Consider the following 26,769-nt stretch of genomic DNA (forward strand, 5'->3'; position numbering starts at 1 on the left):
TTCTTTTAAATAAAGCATCTGAATGGAGGACAGTTTGCAAAACTATTCAAAAATGCCTCTATATATGCTTCAAAAAAATTTCTAGTTATTTTCTTGTACTTTAGAACTTAGATGCAATTTTATACCAAGTTCTTGGGTGATTTTCTTTGCCAAAAACTCCCTTTTCGAAGCTTTTCCGTGCACCAGCAAGACTTTAGATGGCTCACAATGCTGAATTAGTTCTAATGATTCCTTTAGCATCAGCATGTGCAGTGAACAACATATACTGCACAGACATTTTAACCTCTATCTATTTAAAATACTCATATCATGAACAGAACTTCAGATCATAAATTTATTAAAAGTAACAACTAAGTTAATAACTAACTTACAATCTGGCTTTCAAATTCAATTTTCTTGGTACCGCTAATGACTTTATGACCAATCGTTTCAGATACACAATAACCTGGCATAATTATCTATAAAAAAATATGATCAATTTTGATTTAAACAAATATTTTTAACATATACATAATTTCTAAAAAGTCACTTAAAATAAAGTAGCCCTTCACTTGGCCACAATTAGGTACAATGAAAAGGTTCATTGTATTAAAATGAGTTTTTGCCAATTTATGCTCTTTGCAAGATTGATTTTCTTAAATTGTAAGAAATAAGAATTGAAAAATCACTTACAAACTTAGTTATGGTTACAATTATTCTAAATTAAATTTAGGAATTCAAATGAAATATTATAGGGGACTACTGCCGAACTAGATTTGCTATCACTCTAAATATAAAAATTATAAAAATATAAAATCTAGTAGAAAATTTGGAGAAATAGGTAGCATTGAAAATGTAGGTTATAATGAGACTTATGAAAGCAATAAAAAATATAAGTATGTTAGTTCCAGCTTGCTAATTATAATTATACTAAACAATTACACTTACTCTTATTGTAAACTATTCTTCAAAAATAGCAACATATGCTCCTTTCAAATGAAAAATTAATCAAAATTGGTTCTCAATCTCTATTGCTACAGATAAAAAAATAATGAACGAGGGTTACAGTTATGTGGGGGTTCTCTTATATTTTAAAATACAATGAGAATTCATAGATAATATATTAATTTCTGGAAAAATTATACACTTTAATAATAAAAATTATTGTAATTGACACTTATAAAAAATAATGATAAAGGAAAAAACTCTAAAAAGTTATTCAAAAAAATTACTAAGGATAAATAAAAAAAAAACTGAAGGGCAGCTCTTTCTAAACTAACTACTTGTTTATAATTGAGAGATATTGAAGGAGAGGAGGTATTCATTAAGAATCCATCAATATTTTACAGTGTATTTTCAAACCTTCCTTTTTAAAAGAATAAACTATGAATTTCTGAAAGCTCTACTTTCTTTATCTTTCTGGTTAGTCAAATTTTGAGCAGTCAGGCTTTTACTGTATATCCATAGAATGAAATATGTGGAATGGAATTCAAAATTCATAAAAAAAAAACTTTTTTAATTTTGTAATATCACAAGTTAAATTATTTCCATGGCTACAAAGTATGGTTACAAAATTTAATTTAATTTTTACCATTACTGCCATAAAATAGAAACCTTTTTTTAACTAATATTAAAGTCCCCTGTGAAATTGCGACAGCTTTCACTTTTAACGCATTGTATATTTCATTTTTTATCACTAATTGTTTTAGAATTATTTAAAAGTAAAATCAGGTTATCTAATTTAAATACAATTTTTAATTATTTTATCAAACTCAAAAAAAAAAATTATAAATAAAATATTCTTGCACTATAAAAAAATTATAATTTGAAATACAGTACCATCTCGAAAATCCGGGCTTCTGAAATCTGGAAATCTCTAACCTGGTAACAAGAAGCACAATATGGGAAAATGTTCTAGAGAAGGCCAAAATGGATTGCTGTACCAATGATGATGATGAATGCAATAAAGTTAACAGTTTACTCAAGTTTATACCCAAAATATAAATATTTGCTTAAATCTTATTGCGTGCCTGGACAGGGATTGAAATTTTCTATGTCACAAATGAACAAGCAAAAATTTTTACTCAATAGAACCAATTTAACCTCTTTCCTGGTTATAACTGATTGATTGACCTGGTTATAAAGATTAAGGCAAATGTTTTTACTGAAAAGAAAACAGTTTATAAGTTCAGCCTAACAGGCATTGTCTAATGCCCTTTTAAACTTTGATTCATTTTAGACCCTTGGAAGGCACAATATAACAAAGAGTTATTGTAATTTCATGCTAATTAATATGAGAATAAGAGAAATTTCAATGATGAACATCCGCAACACTGAAGATAATTAAGAAAATAGGAAGTTGTAAACTTACTTTACCACCTTTTTCAACTCAGTCATATACTCTGGTCAAAAAATCTCTTTCTCTAAAACGTTTTGAGACTCTAATAGTAGTAGCATCTGTAGAATCTGTAATCAACAGGTCTAGCCTGCATTTATCAATCCACGCAGGCCCCAAGTGACGATCTGGAGTGGTGTTAAAATCCCCCTAAAACAGAAATAGTTCTGAATACATGAATCTACATACTTAAACCTATGATGTATTTCAGAATATGCACGAACAGAAAACATGCGTAGAAATGTAAAGAAAATGCATTACAGATACACTTCAAGAAGTAAACATAATTTAATTTTTAAAGAAATCAACGGCTAATTTTTTTATAAATTTGTCAACTGTATTTCACTTCAATTTATTGCAGTTTACAGTACTATATAAGCTGACCACTTGCAATGCATAACTATAGTAGCTCATTCAGATAGTAAAAATTTCTATGTTTATCTATTAATTCCTATTTCCAGTAAAGATCTTTTAAGATAAGAGCTTACATCAATTTTAATTTCATTTTTTTTTGGTGTTACAAAATTTATTTATTAAAACAATAATTCCTAATGCCAATTTCCTCTAATTTCCCCCCTTTTTCTATTAAATTTTATTTTATTTATTATCAACTAAAAAGTCAAATAATTTAATTCTTTGAACTATTTTAGGTTAATTTTTTTTCTCCATAAATTCTAAAAACTGAATATTCCAGACTTAAAAATTCATTAAAAAAAGAAGAAGAAAATAGGAAGATGGATGAGTTACAAAAGTTTTGTCCTCCGTTTCAAAATAGGATAAATTTGGTTCTTGATAAGAGGTCAACTTAGACATAACATAAACTTAGTAGGCTTTACTGTATAAAAAAGAAACTGAAATACATGTAACAAGTAAGGGTAAGTATTGTGTTGCAGAAATGCAAATTAATGTGTATAAAATAAATTTATTACAGACCAAATGATTGTAATAATAAAATCAAAATACTTAAAACCTAGCTTTTCTCCTATTTCAAAAACACAAAAGCTCAATCAAAGTAAATAAAACAAACAATAATCCAATTAATTATTTATGATGACAATAATTTAGAAAAAAAGACTTACTGTGCAGACTCCCCAGTAGGCACACACCTCACGGCAAACGTAAGGCCATAAGCTGGCATTCTAGGTAGGATAACGGCAAAAGGCAAGTACAATAGGGTCCTTTATCGTTTGTTTTGAGGCATTTCAGGAAGAGGCGGAATAACTCTTCACTTAAACAGGCCCGAAAAATAAAACGGTTGTTTGGCCTCTTACACTAAACTAGTTACAGGACCTTTTTTGTATACCGTTAATTAATTGTAATGTTACAATAGATTAATAATGAATAGATGCAGAGCTGATAAAAAATGTGCTTTTAACTCAAAATTTTGAAAAAATCAGGATAGAAGGGGAAAAAATCCATAAACCATTAACCGTATTTCTTGAGAGAAAAAAATTGATTATTTTATTTTTCTTTGAAAACTGCTAATCTTTTACATAGAATATAAAAACTAGAATTTTATTATTTTACTATAATCTAAATATACTTTCTTCAGCATTACCTATTATATTTTTTTAAAAAAATAATTTTATTAAAAAATAATTATTTTAAATTTTATTACAATTTTTAAATAAATATATATATAATTATTTATTTTTTATTTTTGAAATCATTTTCTGAAATCATTTTCTGAATTTTTAACTCGAAATATAATATATTCTTACTTTCTAGAAAAATTTAATACATATCCCCTTAAAAATAAGAATAAATATTAAAACTTATAACTAGAACAATTCCTTTGTTCATTGAGAAAAAGTTTTTATTTTTTCGATTGCTTATTATAAAATTCTGTTAAATTTATTGTATTAAACATGTACTTAAGAAAGACTTATTGAATTGAATACTCATTGAAGACTTTCTTTTATTGAAGACTTATTATTATTATTATTTTTATTGAATAAGGGATACATTTATTTTTAACGTTAAAGGATTCAACAAAAAATCTATCATTTTTATAATTCATGGTAAAAAAAAAAATTAAGCAGTAATTTTATATGATAGCAAAAAAAGGCTAAAGGTCCATTATTGTTTGTATTTTGGCATTTTAGGAGGAAGCGATATGGAAACTTTTCCCATTGGTTATGTTTTGGTCGCTCAAAAATTATTACTGTAAGCCTCAAATGAAATTAACACAAATTTTTTTCCACAGATTCCTTTTTGAAACCTTCTTTAAAACAAAAATGAATAGGTAAGTTTAAAATTCATGTAAATAAAAAAATCTATTTATAGAAAAAAAAATAATAAATATATTGTAAATTGCTTAAATCCACTTTGAAATTATAAATTTCTTGAATTTAGAGCAAGGATTTTTAATGAAATATCCTGTTTATTACATTAATTTACTAACTTTTATTACAATTTTAGTATTTTGTAATAATGAATGTATACTATTTTTTAAATGGTATACATTCATTATTACAAAACTTTTAGTAAACTTTTTATTTATATAAACTGTTTTTTATTTTAATGTTCATTTTAAACTTAATATCTTAGTTTAATCACTTACTTCTCAAAAACTGGATTCAAAACAGTTTAAATGGTCTTAAGAATTTTGAATTTTCAAAAAAATGTGTTTGAATTTTCTGATTGTTATAGCAAATGTTTAGTCTAATAAAGTAAATAACTTTTTTCCCCCTAAACTTTTAAGCAATACTTGAAAGTAGTAATTGTTTAGGAAATTTTATTCCTAAAATACGTTTTTAAATAATAAAAATACACTAGGATATTTTTATTAATTAAACTTCAAAATACTAAAAAAAAAATAGCAAATAAAAAATAGCAAAAAAAATTTTTTTTTTAAACTTATAATAAAGAATATAAATAAAAATAAAAATTATACTTTCAAAATGTTAATTATATTTATTTTTTATTTGCATAACAAAAATATTTCTTCATGCAGCATTATATTTATTTTTAAAATAGTTTATATACATTAAGGAAAAAAAACTGTTTTGAATGCAATACATAGATAGCGCTGTTTTTTAATTTTTTATTTTAGACGTGTTTTCGAGTCCTGCAGATAGATGGCAGAAAATATAAAGAGTAGGGTCTTGTAGGGTATAGTTATTCAAAACCAGAAGTGCGTCATTGAGTTTTATTTTAAAACTCAATTCTTTTAATAGAAAATTAGACAAAATTAAACATTAAATTTCTCTGTTGCAATCTTTCTCTACACTTACATTCATCACATACTTCAATTCAAGTGTTAATAAAAATAGCATCGTATTTAAAGCTGGAAAAAATACAAAAGTTACAGCATGATTTAAAAAAAGTTACCGATTTTTTCTTCTACGAAGTCGATATAAGATTTAAATAAAAATACATTCTGTGAAAAATTACTCATTCACCAGTAATATTCCCTAGTTGTAGGAAAATGAAAGAAACATAACAATACAAAATAATAATCACACATTGAATCATTGTCAAATGTCATTTGCAAAATGTTTCCTATACATGAATTAAAAATATTGTTTTTTCTCACAAGGGGTTTTAGGTTAACAAATTTTAAAATTGTGCTTTGTTTTAAATCTTAGGAAATAATAGCAGAAATATGGCTGAAATATGAAAACAACGGTAAGAGTACCGAAATTTTATCTGTTTGCCCAATTAAACTGTTGGTATAGTTTGAAATTTACGGTCAATTTGCAAATCAATATTTTCGAAAAGACATAACTATTTAGACAAAATTGAATGATTATGTAATTAGAACTAAGTGGAGCTCTTTTAACCATAAACTGGTGAAAAATGAAATAGTATTTCATGCTGCTGAATCGACTTGGCAATTTTCATAGTACAAAACGAATCCAACGAATCATTTTCATACCTCCTTTTTAAAGAGAGCAGTTCTTTTCGAATTAATTTATTAAAATCCGGTTAAAGTTTGACGATAATTTTAAAAAAAAATCAAAAACAGGTCATAGTTCGTAAACATGCAAATAGTATCTAAATATATTAAATGTTTTTCAGATAGTGACGATAATTTATACCTTGACTGCAGCAGATAAATTTTTATCAATTGAACCGCTTACTGATAATAGTTGTTCAGCACAATTTATTTTTATGTATCCTTGTTTTCTACATGGAGGCACCGTCACTTGTTCGCTACGCTCGATAATCCCTGTAGTTGAATCTCATTCATCAAGTTTGAAATAATTGAAGATCAAGTACCAATCGTTTTCTTCCACTTTTTTTCAATAAAAATTACGATCAGATTGCCAGCAGTTGCATTTTAAGGATTACTAAGTTTTGACAAATGAAAAACAAGGAAAACGGTTTTGCCGAGAGTTATTACGGATTGAAGATGTTCTCTGGAAAAAGCAGTTTATCATTCTGAAGTTTGTTTGTTATTTTTTTTCTCAGAACTAGTGGCATTGGGCACAAACCGTTCTTCAACATTGTACTTAAAAGTTTTTTTTTTCTTCCTTAAAAATCGATTAAAAACCATTTTGTCTACAAAATATAAAATTATTACACTTTTATTTAAGTACATTATATTAAATTGTTAATTGTAGCAAAATAAAAAGGATAGCTGGATTTGAATAATAAATAACTGTGCTTAAAAAAATTACATTTAGAAAGGCAGAATGTGCGACACAATAAGAATTAATAAATTAGAAGTAATTTTTTCTTGTTAGCAGATCATATAGGAAACAGTTCATATTTCTCTTTATTCTACATAAATTTTCAAATGTCGGTATGAAATGTTGAAGTTTTATATTTGGCAACACCTAATTTTTTTCTATATAATATTTTTTCTTTATTTTTGCTATTTTTGATATTAAGTCAAGAGGGATATTATGAAAATCGCGTAAATGATAAATTTTTCTACAACAATCAATAAATATTTATTAGTTAAAGAAAAAATTAAAAAGAACCTTTTAAATTGTAATAATTTTCAAACAAATAAGAGTTTCTAAAAGCAAATAAAGACTCTATGTTACGTTTATAAACAAATTTGACTCTTTCAGCAGACCAAATTTAACTTCTGCAGCTGAATTCTTGCTGCCATAGAGCGGCCCATATGTTATTTTTCCAACAAGTTTAAGAGTAAAAATAATCTTGACTTAATTTTAGAATTATTTTTTAATTCCATTGTAATCTTCGTTCAATTTCCTACATATCTTCGTAATTTGAAGTTTCTAAATCTAACAGTGTTTGACAAAATGTAACGTTAAGTTGAAAACCCCAAAACAGTGGCGGTGTCAGTGACCTTTTCAGTTTTCTGACGGAGAAGAAAATTTATTAATATCCGCTCATTTCATATTAATTTAACAATGCAGTTTATTTTTCCAACTTCATATAAAAAGAAATTTTTAGAATTGGTCAGTGGCAATGTTATTTTTCTAGGTTCTCATACGTTCGTACTTTTCGATTAGATCAACTTCAACACTATTATCTTAAGTAAAGAATTGCAAGAGTCATGAAAAAAATCATGATAATATAAGCATTAATAAAAAAGCATCTCGAAATGATATAATAAAAAATAAAGAAGATAATTTTTGAAACTCTTGGAATTCATTGTTTTACAGACTGAGTTTTTTCTTTTTATTTTCACCACAGCATATTTTTAATAGTGTTACATTAAATTACTTTAAAGCAATTATATATCCTTTTTACAGTTAACTTATACACAACTATTGTTCTCCTTTTCGGCAGCAATTATTATATAAATATTAATACTGAAGAAAGAAAAGAATTTTGTATTGTTCTACGAAACGTATATTGGCTGGAATTAAAAATCAATTTAGCCCATTGGCTGAAAAAATGACAAAAATTAATTTAGAGACCTTTTGTAATTTATGACAACCTTATGAAAAATCTATCCAAGAAAAAAAATGACCAATGGGTATCCAGTGATCAGAATAGTGCAATCACAATTCTCTCATGTTATTAAACAAATAGTATTCTTTAACTTTCATTAATCTTTTTATTAACGCATAAAATTGTAATTCTATAGTATATTTTTTTCTCTTAATAACACATACTTTTTTTAATTTTTTATTTTAATAATCATTTTTGGATTAATTCTGTCTTTAGAAAACAGTTCAAATCAACCTTTCAATAAAATTTTATATAAATAATATCTGATATCTAGTAACTTAATCTTAGTTTATTTATAGTTAAATATAATAAATTTTGCAATTATAGTAGGAATAAAGAAGTTTAACAAATACAACATAGTTAAGTTAAATTTTAACTCTTTATTTTGTAAAAAAAAAAAAAAATTATTTTGATATTCATATTTTTTGTAGAATATTTATTTTGAAGAACTTGTAATTCAACTTTGAGTAATTTACGATGAGTAATTCTTTTGCCGTATTGACTTATTCATTCTTTATTTGACTTAGCTCAAATAAATTTCCCCATATAATCAATTTAGAACAGTCCAGTAAACATATCTTAATTGAAAATTAAACGATTTAAGTTTCCGACTCAGAATTTTAACACTTTAATCTTTACACTACCATAACAAACCTTAAATGAAAATATTATTTCGAATTATTTTCGTAAAAACAAAAACAAAGTTTACTCACTGTCCCTTCTTTACACAGGGGGGTTGCTCTCCCAGGAGCGACCCATCATAAAAATTAATTCCTTGAATTAGTGCTGTTTTAAATAGTTTTCAATAAAATTATAATATTTTGAATTATTATTAGTAATGATTGCACTAAAATTAATAGCTTGTAATGCAAGCACATGTCAAGCACTAAACTGGATGAAATGGAAGAAATCCTTAATTATCACAGAGAATAAAATTAAAATTTATGAAATTTGTTGAAACTAAGTTCATAAACAGGTTTTGTTCATTTACATTGAATTTGTAAATTTAATATAAAAGATAAAACTAAAACTATAAATTCCACGTTTAAATTTATTTATAAAATTATTCATAAGACAAAAAATTAAAGAAGATAAACTTTATTAAGCTAAATTTATTAAGAATTATTCTATACTTATATTTTATTCTATACCAATTAGGAGTAAAAGATATTATTGCAAATAAAATTAATTTCAATTAATTATCATTTTTTTAATGCTTTTGTTGTAAGCAATTTCACCTTTTCATGTCCTAATCAAACTTAAGTTCAGCATTTAATTTATGATAAACATCTTTTTTAAAAAAGAAAATCAATAAATAAAAAATAATAATATGCTTTCTTCATTCTTGTAAGAATTATAAATTAATAACTCTCTAAAAGATTAGGAATTAAATGACAATACTAAATATTTAAAAAAAATTATTATGTTATTTACATAATAAAATATATAAATCATTGTTTAGAGTTTTGCAGAGCAGTTTTGTTCTGTTGGAGTACAAACTTCATGATCTCCTTTAAACTTAATATACAGAAATATTAAAACATTAATGTTAGCATATAATTTATAACCCTTTGAAAATCATACTAATATTAAGCTATATTTCTATTAATTTATTAGTATTAGAGACGTAGAAATTAAAAAAAAAATTACAGCTAATTTAACACATTGGACATTTATTATTCAGTTATTTATTATTCAGATCATCAATTCACAACAGAATACGGATTAAATAAAGAATTGTGTAGTATTCATATTCGGAAACAGATTTGTATGATCAATTCTTTAAAAAAATTACTTAACACATAAATAAACTTTTGCAATTAAAAAATATATTTCAGGCAAATCTCTTCTCCTTTAGGTGTTACTTTTTAAGTCACAAATATTGGGAATTATAATCAGAAATGTGAATTTAAGGGCTATTAAACCATAACCACTCTCAAATAAAGAAAATTAAAAAATTGTGATTTTAATAATTTATATGTATATTGTAATAATTGAATTTTTCTTCAAAGTTAATAATGAATTAACTATTGACAATGTAAGAAAAACTAAATTGTGCCTTAAATGCATATAATTTTGTAAGACTTTAAAAATAAATATATATACCATTGAATTAGTAATAAAACTGATAACTGATTTTTTTGGAATATTAAAAAACATAAATAAAAAAAATGTGATTGTCAATTAAAATAACTTTGCACAATTTCTTGATCCATAAGAAATTAGGACAATATATATCCTTCTTAATGAAGAAAAAATATTTTTATTTCTTGAAAAAAGAAGTACTTTGAAAAATTCTTATTTATAAATGTTTTCTACTAAAATTAAAATGTTTTAATTATATATAGATTAATACAATAAGTTAAAAATATTACACTTATTATCAGCAAAAATTTTACTTACCAGATGAAACAGTGAAGACAGAGTTGTGGTCAGGCATGGTAGCTTGCTTGGTTGAATCATCTTGTATGTACACAGGTTGATTTGTTTATGATCTTTCGTGCTTCGTTCCAAAGCTCTGGCCATATCTTCTTGTTGCTCATAATGATGAGTATCCAAAGCAACAGATTCAACTTTTGTTTCAGGTTCCTATCGAATAAATGTGATTTTACTAAAAATAATTATTTATACACTTGCAGAGGTACATTAGCTATTATTTATACACTGAAAGCTTATGGAAATTAAAAAAATTTTAAGATGCATATAAATGTTTGTTCGTATTTTTCACAAGTATTTATTAAAATTTTATGAACTTTCACTAGAAAAGAATAAAACGCTTAATGAATATTTATTTTTAATTTATTAATGTATTTCAGTTAACAAAATTACGTTAATATCTGGTGAAAATGTGAGAAATTTTTAATGGCCACTTTAAAAAACTAGCTGTCTTTTCAAAAGGAAAATAAAAAATATATATAAGTTTAGTTTTTTTTATTGACTTTTATACTTTAGAAAAATTGACAGTTAAAAGGATTTTTTTTTTTTTTAACATAAAACATGATTATAAAGAAGCAATGATTTCATTTAACCACATGCAACAACATAAAATTCGAAAAATAGAAGGGTAGTTTAATTAATAACTAGCCATCAAGTCAGCTGATAGCTTTTTGTTTTTGACTGCCAGTGATACCAACATCAATTCTTTCATCGCATCCAAAATACTTCATCTTCAGTATCCAAAAATACTTCAAGGATGTTCAACATTTTCACCCTCTAAGTAAGAAAGCAAAAAATATTTTAAATTAAATACATAAATAAGCTAAGTTACCAACATGAGAGAAAAAAAAAACAATCCAATTCACACCAACTCTCAAACCATTTAGATAACATTCTAGAAAAAGGAAATTTTAGAGATTTTATAATCAATTAAAAAAAACTGGTATTTTAAATTTGATGCACTGCTTTAAGCTTGCAGTTGTCTTTATACTACTTGCAGTTTTCTTTATACTAATTGAATACTACTTGCATTTATTATTTTACAAATAATGACTGGAGACAAAAGAACTGTTGCTCTCACATGGACCCCAGAAGGAAAACGAACTAGAGAGGTTTTAAGGTCGAGATAGAGCATTGCAAACTTAATATCCTTGTATACAAGTTACTTAACAAAGAATTAAAGATAATAATTCATTTAAAAAATAGCAATCGGAATTTTGAGAAATAATAATGTTTAGAAACATTAGAGCATTTCAGATTAACAAAATTAAGTATTATAAATAAACAGAAGAACAAGGTTCTTGAATGTTGAGCACCTTCTTATTCAGTTTTATAATCTTTTGTAATAACAATTTCTACCTGAGTAAATTTCTTGTTTACTTTGTTACTGAATAAATGTTTTCAAGATACCTCAAAAGTGGTAAAAACAAATTATTGGTTTAAAGTCAGTTTCGAAAGATTGTACGAAAATATTTTCACGCTTTTAGCTTACTTGTTTTCTGTGACGTTTTCAGTTTTATTGGAATTCAAAGTTTATATGGGGTGAGATAAAAGCGTACAGAAAACTATTCAAATAACATCTCAAAAAGGAGCAGAAACAAGAATAAATAACTTTATTCTAAGCGAGGACATGGATCCTAATGCGGTTTCTCCATGCATAGAAAAAAGTGACCACATTTTTATTGAGATTCGCGATCGCAACACTTGAATACGCCATCTGGGGAGAGACCGGTTTCATGCTTTTAGCCCTTCTCCCTTCCCTCTCCTCCTCTTTTCAGTTGTATAGGAATGTACTACGATATTTTCCCTTTTCTTAATATTTTTCCTTTTTATTTAATAAGAATATTTTTTAAAATTTCCATAATACTTTTCTTTAGAACTATGTTTAATGTAGTTTTCAGTTCCATATAGTTTTTCAAGTTAAAAGATTTCAATCTATATGAAAATCAAGAGAGAAACTAACGTACTTCCTTCCTCTATGACTTTCCACACGCTAATGGGGAAATCATGTGAAGTGTTGCCATAGGAAAAGAATTCTGCTCTACGCCACCTGCAGCCCATTTCGATCGCCAATAAAGCGGGACAAATCTGATGAAATGAGAATTACAATTTAGTCAAACTTTCAACACGCACTATATATATATAAAAATACGAATAAATGTTTGCAAAAATATTTTCAACATCAACTGGAAGTAAGTCAGATGTTGTTTGAATAGTATAGGTATAGAATGTGCGCTGCACAACCTACTCTAATATTTTTTTGGTTCAAATGTTCGCTAAGTTTAGTAAAAACGTTATTGTTTAAATTATTTTTTTTTAAAATAGTACTTATTAAATTAAAAATTATTTGTGAAGTTTCATCAGGCAATGAAAACAAAATCTAATATTCTAATTTTAATTCCTGTTCCTGGATCGAAAAATCGAGCACCTGTGGGAAATAATTTTAAATCTTGTGGTTGGAAGCATCAGAATATGTGGATATAAATGCGCATTTTTCTAATTCTTTCTGCAATTGTGAAAAAGAATATGGTGAAAAAACATTACAAATAATTGCTTTGGTTTTTGTCCTTGCACATGCATATTTTTTGTCGTAAAAAGTTTTGATCACTTGGAAAGTACAATCCATTGATCTGAAACTTTGATTGTGGTTTATGGTGCGGAAAGCAAATAGCCCTTCTGTTAATGCTAGCTGTTTTTCCGTGTTGCTAAAGCTAGCACTGCGAAAAAACTGTTCCATTTTAGTTGAGGAAGCGGCATTATTAAAAAATCTTTTGTGCCTCTTTGTCGCTAGATGTTTAGTAATATCGTTTATTCCACCTTGTGAGACCAAATATTCAGCATTGCGTTTATCACACCGTACCATATAGTCTATTTTGGTGCTTTTAATAAATGGAAATTCTCTTCTTAGCTCTTCATTAAATTTGCATCCTCTTTTTTTACTCATCTTTTATTTTGTGGGTAAATATTAGAAATAAATAAACAAATTATTACAAAGGCTAAAAAAGAGTATTAAATTTTACATTATTGACCGTTACTTTGTGGCGGTGTGTTACACTGTCTTGTTACAGTGTGTGTTACACTGTCTTCTTGACTTCTAATTGATATTGCTTTTTTGAATAGCAAATGGGGAAAAAATGTTCACAATTTTTGACATGCTCAATTTACGCCGATAGTATCGTAAATCAATATAAGGTTTTAATTGTATTTTCAGCAGTTATTGATATTGATTTTCACTTGGATATTAAATATCCCCATATATTTGAAACAATACGGAACATTCGTATCGTGCATTTGATTATTTACTTTTTAAGGTGATAATTCTATCCTACTTTTTGCAGTTATTGCTATTGATTTCTCCATTTTTTTGAAATCTGATATGTTTTTATGCACTGTTATTTATTACAATAAGGTAATGTTGAAACGAAGCATTTGAGGAGCCTGATTCGAAGCACGCATTTGTGGAGCCGGATTTGCATGATTTTGTCGATCTTTGGATTTCATACTTTTTATTAATTTTCTTATTGTGATGATTATTTACAAAATGCAAAGTAGGAAATAATTTGCGTACACCCCACCCCTACAAAATGAGAGAATATCACCCATAATATTAAAATTAAAAATTATTGCATGCTTTATTTAAAAAATATATAAAGTTTTTTTTTTTTTTTTTTTTTTTTTTGTAAACACAGCGATTTTGTTATCTTAAATTTGAAACATATATGTTTGTTATTCTTAAAAGTGTCTTGCAGAAAGATATTAGTGCTAGAGAGTTTTGTCGCAGATAGCTCGAAAAAATTCTGCCGTAAGGGTGATAATTATTATGGTATTACAGAAATAAGCCTGTGCAGCATCAAATATTCCCAAAAAATCTTTGAGACGTTTACTAAAAGGCTGGATATTTCCAAATCTTCTGAATATCCATGAAATGCACCTCTGAAATCCAGGAGTTACAACTGTTAGATATCAAACAGATATTTGGGTATTGTGACATCTGTTGTATATCCCAGAAACATCTGACACATACATGTGACTTATCACAGATATCCATGAGATATCTGAGGGACTTCTTTCATTTATGAATTGTATGTTTTATCTGGATATCTCAGATATATTCTTATTGGATATTAGAGCAATGTTTTAATCGTTCAAAAACTTTATTCTATTAAATTTAATGATCCTATATAAATAGTAAATTTAAGTTTTATATTCCATAATTTTATGAGTAAAACTGGTATTACATCATTTAATTTTGCAGAATAAGTTCATTAACACTAAGCATACTATCACTTAATCTATACCTATTTCTACCATAGCCGGACTGTATGTTTCTTGATTGAATGTATAAAATATGGATGTTAGGAAAGAAATAAACTAAAAAAAACTTTATTATGATTAAATAAAATTGTATATTGGCAATTTTTATGTATTACAAACACGAAGAATAAAATTTTTTAATTCATTATTAAACTCATTTTTTAGATATACAAAGTGTTTCCACTGTACATTTTCCACAGACATATTTCTTGTAATTATTATTATTTCTATAATTCTTATTATTATTCTTATAATTATAAGAATTATAATTCTTATAATTAATATTATTTCTTCTAAGAATTTGTGCTGTCTTGATTGTTTTGACATTTTTCTTTGTAAAAACTAACAATTAGTTAGAAATGAAATATAGCTATCAAAATAAAATATAAGCTACTTACGAAAACAGTTTTTGCCACTTTTTTTTCTCACAAAAATGTCAAAATCTAAAATTTTAGGTACTTTCTTGAAATTTGAATTCACAGTTATTCTGATTGAACTAATATGCAACAGTCTTAGTAGAAATGTGCAACTCACCGAACGCAATACATTGAACGCTCATTACATCGTAATTTCTGATCCGATAACCTTATAAAGCAATAAATTGTTCTCCCTGTCAAATGACTGGCTGTGGTAGAAGCAGGTATATGACAAGTATTATTCGAAACAAACAAAATACAAAAAGAAAAATATAATATTAACTGTATATAATTGTTAGAAAGAGTCATGAAGTCAAATGTTAAAAAATTATAAGATGATAAGCACATTTTCGATGCAAAAATTCTTAAATGGTCATTTTACCGGTAATGGTATGTTTAGTGTTAAATTTAAAGTTCTGTGAATTATTCATGATTTATAAATAACGATGTTGGAGAGATGTGTAAAATAAAAAGTGTTTATGATAAAAAAGAATTTAGTGTATTTTGGAAACTTTTGCATGTAGAGAAAGAATCAAATAAGTAATTTTTTTTTACTGACACGGATATTTTTTATCATAAAATCAAACAAAATTATGTAAACATTTCAAGGCTAGATGGTCATTCGTGATCATACTAGTTTTATTTGTTTTATTTCAAATTTATAATTGCAATAACTTTTTTTTATAATGATTTTTTATAAAGCATCAGTAATTGTAAATCTGTGTCTGTTTAACATTTGGCTTTGTGTATTTGGTAACAGAAAATTTGTTTTCAGATAAATCTGTTACAGTGAATTCTGTAATATGAAATTGTATCTTCAACAAGATAAAATACACTTTAATTAAATAATATTTATGGTAACATGGCCCTAATATTTTGAATAGAAGTACAAACTGAATAAAATTTTCAGTACAAATGCAGCAAAGTAATTAAAATTTATACTTTTTAAACTAGATGAGAGAAAAGTTAATGACAATACTGTTTCAATCAAAAAAATGCTTAATTTTAATCTAAATACTTTGAAATTATCTGAAACCATTTGTTTTTACTTTGTTTTGGCAATTTTGTAAATGAACAAATTTCAATTATATTTCCAGTCTTAATAATTATTAGGTAATAATTTGTAATAAATCTTTTTTTAAATAATTAATATAAAAATTTTGTAACAAATATAAGTGCCTAGTTCCATTATCCTTAGAGCATAAAAAAATTTTACATCAACTTATAATGCTGTATGAATTTAAATTAACAACTACTTTCTAAATTTACCGTAAAAAAAAAAAGAATTTTTTTAACAAACTTTTATTTAAGTTCTATATCAAGTTCACTTACTTAATACTTGGATTCTTAAATTTGTTTAAATGAAGTACGAAAATCATAATGTGTTTTAACCACCAATATTATGGTATAAGTGCTTTTCTTTTAATTTAGACTGTTTCAATTGTGTCCAATTTAAGATGCTTAATTTTAACACTTACCTGTATAATAAATTTGAAGAAAAAAAACGTAAAATAAAGTATGCTTATCTTTTTCATGGGTGAAGCATAAAACAAAATATTATTGATGCCAGTGATTATTTTTTAATGGTGTTATTATTAGCTGCTACGGGTTTTGTGTTAATAGGCACTGTTATAAAAGGTACCCAAATTACTCTTATAGATACCTGATGTAGCTAATGTTTTAATATACTTCTTGAATTGTGTGAAAAAGCATAAAAGATCAAAAATGCTTTCAAAAAGAATTGATCCAATAAATATTTAGTGTTAAATTTTCTTTTTTTAGAAATATTTTTTTATTTTCTTTCTTTCTTTTTTTTTTAATTTTTTTTATTCCTACTTTATATACTGCTGCAGTAATAGGCTGCAAATTAATTATCTAATTAGCAATTTTTTTATAATTAACCTTTTTAAATATTGACTTTTCTCTTACTTAAAAATGATTTATTAAATGACTTGGAAATACTACAATTGTTTAAACTGGATTATAGTTGTGGATTTCTTAAAGTTTTGTTTTAAATTCATACTTGATATTACCTTATTGAAAAAAAAGTTTCTTCCTCTTATGTGAGAGGAAACCTTTTTCTTTCACTGTGGTTAAAACTATTCATTCCTGGTTTCAAGTTCCCTTTTAATTTTCTTTTCTGTGAATGTTTTTCATGTTGTGCCTTATTAAATTTTCTCCATCATAAACTGAGAATCTAACTGTTGCAATTTTAATGTTATGACTTACTGATATTCCTGAAGACTGTTGTTTCTCGCAAAATAATACAGCTTCTAAAAATAATACTTGATTATAGGGTTCAGAAAAGAACCAGCCCACAAAGATTTTTTCTTCTTTCCCCATGAAACAACTTAATTTTGCCCAGAAATAAGTATTTTTCTATTATATTCTACGTGTTACTTTTACATACTAAATATAAAAGTGAAGTAAAGTAAAAACTGATAAAATATTGCTTGCTTATTACCAAAGGGATTAATTAAAAAAATTATTATGAAAATAACTATTTCAGTTATATTTCTGCATTTTAAATGTATAATGTATTGCATAATGAAGTTACAGAAATGGTTCTTTGTAGAATGTAAAACATAATGTTCTGGGATTATTTTTAAATTTAAAAAAAAAAAAACGGAAAAAAACGCCTAGTTTGCTTTAAAAGTAATGAATGGAATTTTTAACAGTATTGTATACATATTTTTCAATGTATTCGTTCTCTGTATGTCTTAGAATTTACAAAAAATTATTAACTTGTTTGTTGTTTATACTTTTTGCTTTAGAGAGGCAGGAAAAGAGAGAATAAATTTTAAACATTTGTTTTCTCTGTTATTTAACATTTGTTGTTCATTTCAAGTACATAATTTATGATTTTTACGAGCTTGTAAAAATGCTTCTTAAATTTAGCTAATAATTATGCAGTCCATAGCGTATGAAAGCTCCAATCATTTTACATGTTTGGTGAAATACTTGCCAGTCTGCATATCCGTCTAATGGCTGAGTTCAGTGAGATTCTTGTACTCTCATGTGCAACTCTGCTACATTTTGAAGATATTCTCAATTTCAGGCTTCATTTTCCACCCTCTGATATTGAACTGAAAAATCTCCTGATCCTTTTATAATGGCTAATATAATCAAGAAAAGAGTTCTTTGCCAGAAACTAGTTATTTTATTATGATCATGTAAAGTCTTTGAAAATTAATTTGCATTTTGTTAATATATATATTGCTTAAAAATATTGTTTCTAGTGCTTAAGAAGTACTTAAAAGGTGCTTATTTCTTGTTGAAGCATTTGGCTATGCACCCTGATTTACATAAAGTATGGGTTCACAACCTGCATCCCGTCGGAGCTTTTAAATACAATGATTTTTGTTTTTTGAAGGAAAAAAAAAACCATAAGTTAGAATTGCTCATTTGAGTTATCACTTTTTGATGCCATTAATTCTATGTTTCTTGATTGCTTTTTTTGGCAGTTATTGCTACAAAATTCTGCATGCTTTTAGCTATAAATTTTTCAATGTGTAAATGCAGAGCGGCGATGGCTCAGGAGATTAAGCGTTCGCCTTCCAATGAGGTGAAACGAGGTTCGATTCCGCCGATGGTTGGTCGATACAAATTCCGGTCCCGGCCACCCGGCCTTGCACCGACCACTTTGCTGAGATGAAATATTCTCAGTTGTAGATGGATCATGGGTTAGAGTCTCCTTGCAGTCAGCCTAACCGTGGGACGTTCTCGTGGTTTTCCTCTCCATGTAACGCAAATGTGGGTTTGCTCCATCAAAAAGTCCTCCACAAAGGCAAATTTCTCCCGATCCCTTGTCTTCTGGAATGGGTTCAAAATTACAAGGCTATAAGAGAATTGTAACAAAATTTTGTTTCATATGAACTTTTCAATCATTTACATGTGGTGTTATGGAAAATAATTTTAAATGAGATTTATGAGACAGAGATCATACATCAAAACACAAACTTAGCTACCACAAGGCGTCTAGAGTTTTTTGAAAAGTGCTTGCATGATTTTCACAATTTTCTCTGCAGCATTTATCAGAAACTAGTTATTTCATCATCATTATGTAAAGTTTGAAAATGTTTCCAAATTTATTGACTTCATGTTTATAAACTAAGAACTTTAAACGATAGAAAAAAAATTTATTACTGCTCAGATCCTAATTATGTTTTTAGAAAGTGATTAAAAATATTTGATTGCTTAAAAAGTACTTAAAAGGTGCTTATTTTTCATTGAAAAATCTGGCTACGCACCCTGTAACAAAAAATTTTGACCCTCGAATATTTTATGATTTCTTACTGTAAACAGTTGTATCTCCTCAGCGCCAAATGTAATAATTGCTTGAAAACAATAAATATTGGTTGCACAGTATTTTTATAATTAGCATTTATCTTGGCTAACTAAATTATTTTGATTTGTTTTCATATATTCATTACGATAAATATTATAGTGTAGTTTTCAAACAGTGGACAGGGTTGCAAGAGAGGACTAAAATGCGACTATTTGCAACTATTTTCAGTCTGAGACAACTATGGCAACTTTTTTGCCTAAAAAGGCTAAAAAAGCAACTATTTTTCTGGAACAGGAGACGTTTAGAAACTTTTCTGTACTGCTAGCGATGTTTTTTTAACAAAACTTAGTTTGACAACCTGCGGCCATCAGGATTCTAAACACAATGAATTAAATTGCTCCTTAATAAAATAAGTTCTATATTCTCAAAAGAAAGTTCCAAAATCTTCTCTGGGATAAACTGCATTTAAAATCTTTCAAAGTTAATCCAATACTACATAATACTTGGGTTTCCTTAATAAAACTCTTCTTTAAATATCAAATTGATACATATAAAATTCTGTTCTAAATTAATGGAAACACCATTTTATTGATTTGAAAGAAAATAAATTATACATGACACTCAATTCTGTTTGGAACAAACAGAAATGTTCTGGCAAATGTTACATTCTGATTAGTCAAATTTCTTTTTTGGGAAGGTAGGGATGGAGTGTGTCAATAGTTTTCAGTATTTTTTTTTCTATACAGGAGTTTTTTTCAAAAAAAATTGGATGTATATAATTATAATAAAAGTCTTACAGAATAAAAAAGGCCTGCAGGTGTTAGTGGTGAAATAAGGGCATACAAATTATCAGATAGTTGATGATTTAAAATCATTTCAATATAATTAAAATAAATAGAAAATATATATTTTGAGCTTTATCAGTGTTTTAAATTAAATTTTTTAGGAGTGTCTCATTACCATAACAATCATTATGACAAATAAAAGGATAAAATTAACTATAAATATTCATAATTTGGTCTTGAATTACATTTTAGAATCAAACAAAATGTTTGAATTAAAATAAAGTGTACAATGGTTTTCTCTCTGATATTATTAAACACATCATAAATTCTTCCATAATTCCCATAATTATTTTTCCATATTTCCATTCCATAATTTTCTCCTTCCATAAAGATCAAAGTTAGTTCAATTAAAAAAATATATAATGGCTGCTTTTTATTATTTGGTATTGCCCTCTACTCTTTTAGAGAAATTTTTATTTAGGGTGACCTGGGGTAATTCACGATCACTCTGTTTCTGGGGAAAATAATGATCACCTAAGTTTTATTTTTAAAAAAAAAATATTTTTTTTTAAATTTGAGGCATGGACAAGAATGCTTGTACACTTTACTAAAGTATAACTACATTTACTTAATAATAGTGTTTTGTTTAATTTAACCAAATAAGTATCTTGCAAACTGCTTTCTGTATTTTCCATTTTAAAGATGGGTTTCAAAATGTGCTCTTCCCCCTCCTTCTCTTAATAATAAATATTTTGAGTCACTTTCTTTTTCTTTGATATAAAAATAGTGTAAGCTTTTGTTTAATTGTTTCACATCTACTGTAAACATTATTATTGATTATAGGAAACTATATCAAATGTTGCCCCCTACAGATGGGGTAATTATTGATCACAGGGGTAATTCCTGATCATTATCATTTCTTCTTATAAATGGCATTAAAAAATAGCTAATAAACAGCTAATTGTCTTCTCTTAAATAATAGTTCGTATTTATTAAGTGGAACAACTATAAAATATATTTTAACTGTAATCACAAAATTTCTTTTTAACTCTATACAAGACAAATGTGTTCTGGTTTGTCTTACCGTGCTTCTAAATTTATGTGTGTACATTGTTAGAATAATTTTTAAGTTTATAAATTAACTTAATATAAATATGGTGAGAAATTATAAGCCTAAAAAGGATACTAAGCTTTTAGATAGCAAAATCAGTGAATTTCTTTTAATGATTGAAAATTTCAGTGTGAGAGCTGTTGACAAACCTAATTTTATTTTACACTTTCACTTAATGAAGTTAAAAAGTCCAACGAAAGTTACCCATGTGGGAACTCTTTTTTTTTTTTTTATATTCCTGCAGAACATGAGAATGAGTTGGCTGCTTGACTAAAATGTATGGCACAATGCAAAGGTTTTTGGAAAATTTGAAGTGTTAATCTTTATTCTTGCTTTTAAATAAATCATTTTATTAGCCGCTTAAACATATATTTTTTTTTATGATCTTGATGTCTTATTTGTTAATTATTTAACATTTGTATAATTATTTTTAAACAGCCCCTTTACTATAAAAACTGGTGATCAGTAATTACCCCAGAAATGATCAAGAGAAGGGATAATTCCTGATCACTAAAAATTTAAAATCTTTTAAATTCTAATTATATTTTCAAACAAAAGAAGGTAGCAGACTCATGTCATAAACCCTAAAACTTCCAGTCAATATTAAAATTCTATCTTGAATAGCTTTTCACAAAATAGATGTATGCATTTTTTGATCAGGAATTACCCTAGGTCACCCTATCTTTTTTTAGATTCTGATCACTCTCATTTACCAAAGTTTTATGATTCTGGATAAATTTGTTTACAAAAAAGGAGAAATTTTGTTCATTCTCAAATTTTTTCCTTTCTTTTCTTTTTCGAGGGGGGGGGGCTCAAATAAAGAGGAAAAAAATAATTTAATGAATGATTACTTTATTTTACATATTTTTCTACCATTCTCATTTTATTATACTCTAGGTACAATTACAATTAAGGACTATAAATCATCAAACTACCAGTACTTTTAACGCATAATAATTAACAAGAAAAATATTTTGCATGCTTTTATTAATGTTTGAAATTTTTCATCTAGATTTTATTATATATAAATATAATAATAATTAATTATATGTCGCATATCATTTTTACATCTGGCTGGAGCCTGGAAATTTTGTACAGAGATTTATACCTACTATTTTTTCTTTTCTTTTTAGAATTACTTTTATAATATTTTCTTTTTCAGTGCATGCTTTTATTAATGTTTGAAATTTTTCATCTAGATTTTGTTATATATAAATATAATAATAATTAATTATATGTCGCATATCATTTTTACATCTGGCTGGAGCCTGGAAATTTTGTACAGAGATTTATACCTACTGTTTTTTCTTTTCTTTTTTGAATTACTTTTATAATATTTTCTTTTTCAGTGCATGCTTTTATTAATGTTTGAAATTTTTCATCTAGATTTTATTATATATAAATATAATAATAATTAATTATATGTATACTTCATTCTGACTTAATTGGAGATGACGCAAGACGAGCTCTGCGAACCATCATGGTTCCCTTTTTCCCACTCATTTGAGTAAAACTTTCAAGTTCTTTTTTTTATGTTAGTTAATGTTATGTTATTACCCTTTATTGTTAAATGTTTGATGTGAAAGTATGATTAAAAATACTGAGCTCTTTATGATGGTGTTTTTCTGCCATCGTCTTGCGTCCTTACAATAGTTTATTTTTAAAATGAATTCTTTGATAATTGAATAAAATGCAAGATTTTTAGTAATTTTTTTTCAAAACTACTAGTTTTTTTAAAATTGATTTTGTCCTACATTTTATTATATTTTCACATAGTATTATATTTTTTTATAGTCCTATATGTTATTATATTTTTGCATAGTATATTTTTTTATCTAAAACTACACTCTTTTATTTATTTTTTAGTTTCTGCTTGACAATTATTTTATAAAATCCCAGTAGATTTAAGCTATATTTTCAGATTTTCAACATATCCAAACGTGAACTAAATGGTGAACTATATTAGGGTTTCAGTGATATTTCCAAAGATCCAATATAGTTTAAATATTTAGTTGGATTACTTCTTGGCCAAATGGTGGACAGTGAAGCAAGAGCTATTGCCTGGTTTAATTCTAATCTGAGTTTATACTATATCTTAGCTGAATGAGTTTTATAAGTAGAGTTTTATGGAAAAGGTTGGTATAGAAGGTTAGAAATTATTAGCTTTCCTGATTTTAAATCTAGGTATGTATACAATAATCATAAGATATTTAACAAAATTATTAAGTTTTTGTTAGTTTTTAGTAGATATTTTATATTATTAATTTTTGATTTGTAACCTTGTATGCAGGACCATGATGCAACCTTTTGTTATTTTTCAAAATCATATGATTAAGTCAATTAAACAAATAGATAGAGATAACAGCATAATTTGTATGACCTTAAAAATTTGTCCTGAAAGTTTTAAAAAAGGCCTTAAATGTAACAAGTGACTAAAAGTTTAGAAAATTTATATTATATGAAAAGTTTTTATGATGTGAGGAAAAATATTATCCTTCCTAAGAATGAGTAATGGTATCCATACATTATTATTATTATTTATAGTATGTGTAGAGTTTGAAATTGTGTTAGTTATACTAATACTCTATGGCAATAAATATAAGTTTTTTTATTGTAAGGTATGATATATTGTGAGAAACGATTTTTAACAACTTTTTAAAGGAACTTAATTATGATTAATTTATTTTTCTTGATATTAAGTCAAAATAAAGTTTTTTCTTTAATTTTTTAAATAAAAAAACTTAAATACACTTTAGTTTTAATAAAAATACTTCAAAAATACATTGTTAGAGTAAAGGAATTAACAATTGAATAAAATTCCCTTAAAAACTGAAATAATAAAGCAATCCAAACTTATATTGTAAAGCAATTCCAAATATGCCAGTTGTGTAAATTTCTTGCAAGAAAACTTAGTATTCTTATTAGCCTTTAATTTCTTTTAAATAAAATCATAAGGTATAATTACAAAAATGTCAGCTCTAAAGAAATTTTTTTAAAACTATTGAAAACATATTTATTTTTTTGTTTCATTTTATTTTTCATATAGATGATTATTTAATTTAAAAACGTTTTATGTATTCCTTAATTTATGAATTAACTGATTTGCCTTGACTTAATTTTGACCTTTTTATTTTTGAACGAAAAGAATTTTCTTTGAAATCTGCAAACAAATAAAAAAAAAATACGAAAAATACTTCATGATATTTGATAATTATATTTGAAAATTGTGGAAAATGTAAAAATACGAAATGTTCAATAAAAAAAAAATATTATTTCGCACTGTCGTTCCTTATAAATAAATATCATTTTGAACAAGGATATCGTTGAAGATTCAATTTTTAAAAATTATTTACATTATATTGTTATGTTGAAAACCAAGCTCTTCGATAATTCTTTAAAAATATTTGAGAACAAAATGTTATATAAATGATCATTAGATGGCGCGAATATAGAGTAAAGACTACAATGTTCAAGTTTACCCTGACGCCCTTCAGGTGAACTGATTCATCTTCCCCGTCTGCATCTATGGGTTGAGTGTTAGGAAACAAGTAATTTCTAGTCCCGAGGGTTCGGGACTCGAGCTTCGGTCATGTTCAATATTTAAAAATTATATTTATTAAAAATAAATGTGCTTTCTTTTTATTTATTTTTAAATCTTGTAACTTAAGTGAAACATTTTTTTAAAAATTATTATTTTTAATCACATACAATAGCAGTAAAATGGAGAAATTCTTGCTCATATACTGTACATATAAATGGCCCCATATCGCCCTTCAATATTTAACTATAATTTCCAAACTTGACCTGATATTATATTAAAGACAAGGAAATTCTTGGATCAGTACGTCCAAAGGTATGCTTTTGTTTTGTGAACAGGGAAGACTTTGTGACTCGACATATTTAACGTGCACCAGTCACCATTTACTACACAGTGAGTCTTCGGCCGGCGGGGATCGAATCCACAACCTCTTGAACATTGGCCCAGTGCCCTACCAACCAGGCTATCCTACGGCGTAACTTCCTACGCACTTTTTTTTTCATTCATTTAAACGTTAAACTTACCGGGGGTCACCTGAAGGTGGGGCGCTCTGTAATATTCAACTTAAGTGCAATAAAACTTAGAGTCAAAAAATACATGAGAAGTATATTATGTTGATTGAATATAGAGCAATTTTAACCGAAAGTTTGGTGATTCGAGCCCACCACGGGATCGCCATTATTTTAGAGCCGTGGTGGCTCAAAATGAGGTGAAATGATTCGTATGCATGTAGAATATGGCTCGACTGTTCTCGAACTCATCCGCTACCTACTAAACTAGAGCGAGGCGTGCGTGCTGTTTCGTTTATATCTTTCGAACAAAGTGTCTTACCATTCCAAAAATTTGGAATTATTATCATTATTGATTATACTTCGCATTGTCGAAATATAAAAAAAATCAAAGATGTCCAAATTGCAAAAAAAAAAAAAAAAATAGTTTTTTTCAAAAAATGAATTTTTTTATGTCATAAACAAAAATTTTTATATTTTAATGTTGATTTTCTTAAAATTTGAGAAAAATCACTTCAAGAAAGTGTATTTAAATATTTTTGTTGTTGGATGACAATACGTTAAAAAATAACTTGCTAAGTCGTGCGCTCAAGAAAGCGAAATTTTAAAAAATTCGTTTAGTCAAAAATATGCAATTTAAACGAAAACGCAAAAATACGTGTCGATTTATTTTCAGTAAAGAACAATAAAAAAAATAAATTAGTAACTTATAGGGCCCCCTATTAAGCATGTAATTATCTCCTTTAAAATCATGTAGGGTACACTAGTATCCGGTAATATAATACGTGGTTCAATTTCAATATTAAGGGGAGAAATAGGGCCATCTTGTAATACAAAATATTGGTTTCGAATTTCCTCATTTTAACGCTATTTAGCACACTCATAAAAACATAGTAACCTATAGGGCAACATTGTGTAGCCTATAATTATCCTCTGGTAGGGCACACTATTACAAGTAATTTTGATCCCAATCCAGAGCCCAAGGGAACTCCTGTATCACGTATTTGGAGACCTTCGTGGAGGATTTTTTGATGCAACTAACCCTCATTGGCGCAATATGGAGAAGAAAAGTTACCACGGTTAGCCTGACAACAAGGTGGCCAATGATCCGCCTACCACTG

General features: G+C 26.6%; 1 protein-coding gene and 1 long non-coding RNA gene across 17 annotated transcripts in view; one reads left to right on the top strand and one right to left on the bottom strand.

The window, feature by feature from the left end:
* LOC147801959 (uncharacterized) overlaps positions 1-12,135 on the bottom strand; it is a 33,372-nt gene extending 21,237 nt beyond the window's left edge. For 3 of the 12 annotated variants that reach the window (XM_087154380.1, XM_087154377.1, XM_087154378.1), the window contains exons 1-3: positions 928-1,011; positions 372-458; positions 126-289 (exon numbers count right to left, since the gene is read on the bottom strand). In XM_087154380.1, coding sequence (XP_087010506.1) covers positions 126-246 — 121 coding nt within the window. In that variant the 5' untranslated portion in view covers positions 247-289; positions 372-458; positions 928-1,011. The other 9 variants (XM_087154387.1, XM_087154384.1, XM_087154386.1 and 6 more) reach the window with 7 other exon arrangements.
* LOC147801958 (uncharacterized) overlaps positions 1-26,769 on the top strand; it is a 361,588-nt gene that overhangs the window by 118,334 nt on the left and 216,485 nt on the right. The gene's annotated exons all lie outside the window — the stretch shown is intronic.

The sequence above is a fragment of the Parasteatoda tepidariorum genome, chromosome 11 (genome assembly GCF_982258835.1).
Source record: "Parasteatoda tepidariorum strain Cologne lab strain chromosome 11, Ptep-v5.0, whole genome shotgun sequence".
Taxonomy (NCBI): domain Eukaryota; kingdom Metazoa; phylum Arthropoda; class Arachnida; order Araneae; family Theridiidae; genus Parasteatoda; species Parasteatoda tepidariorum.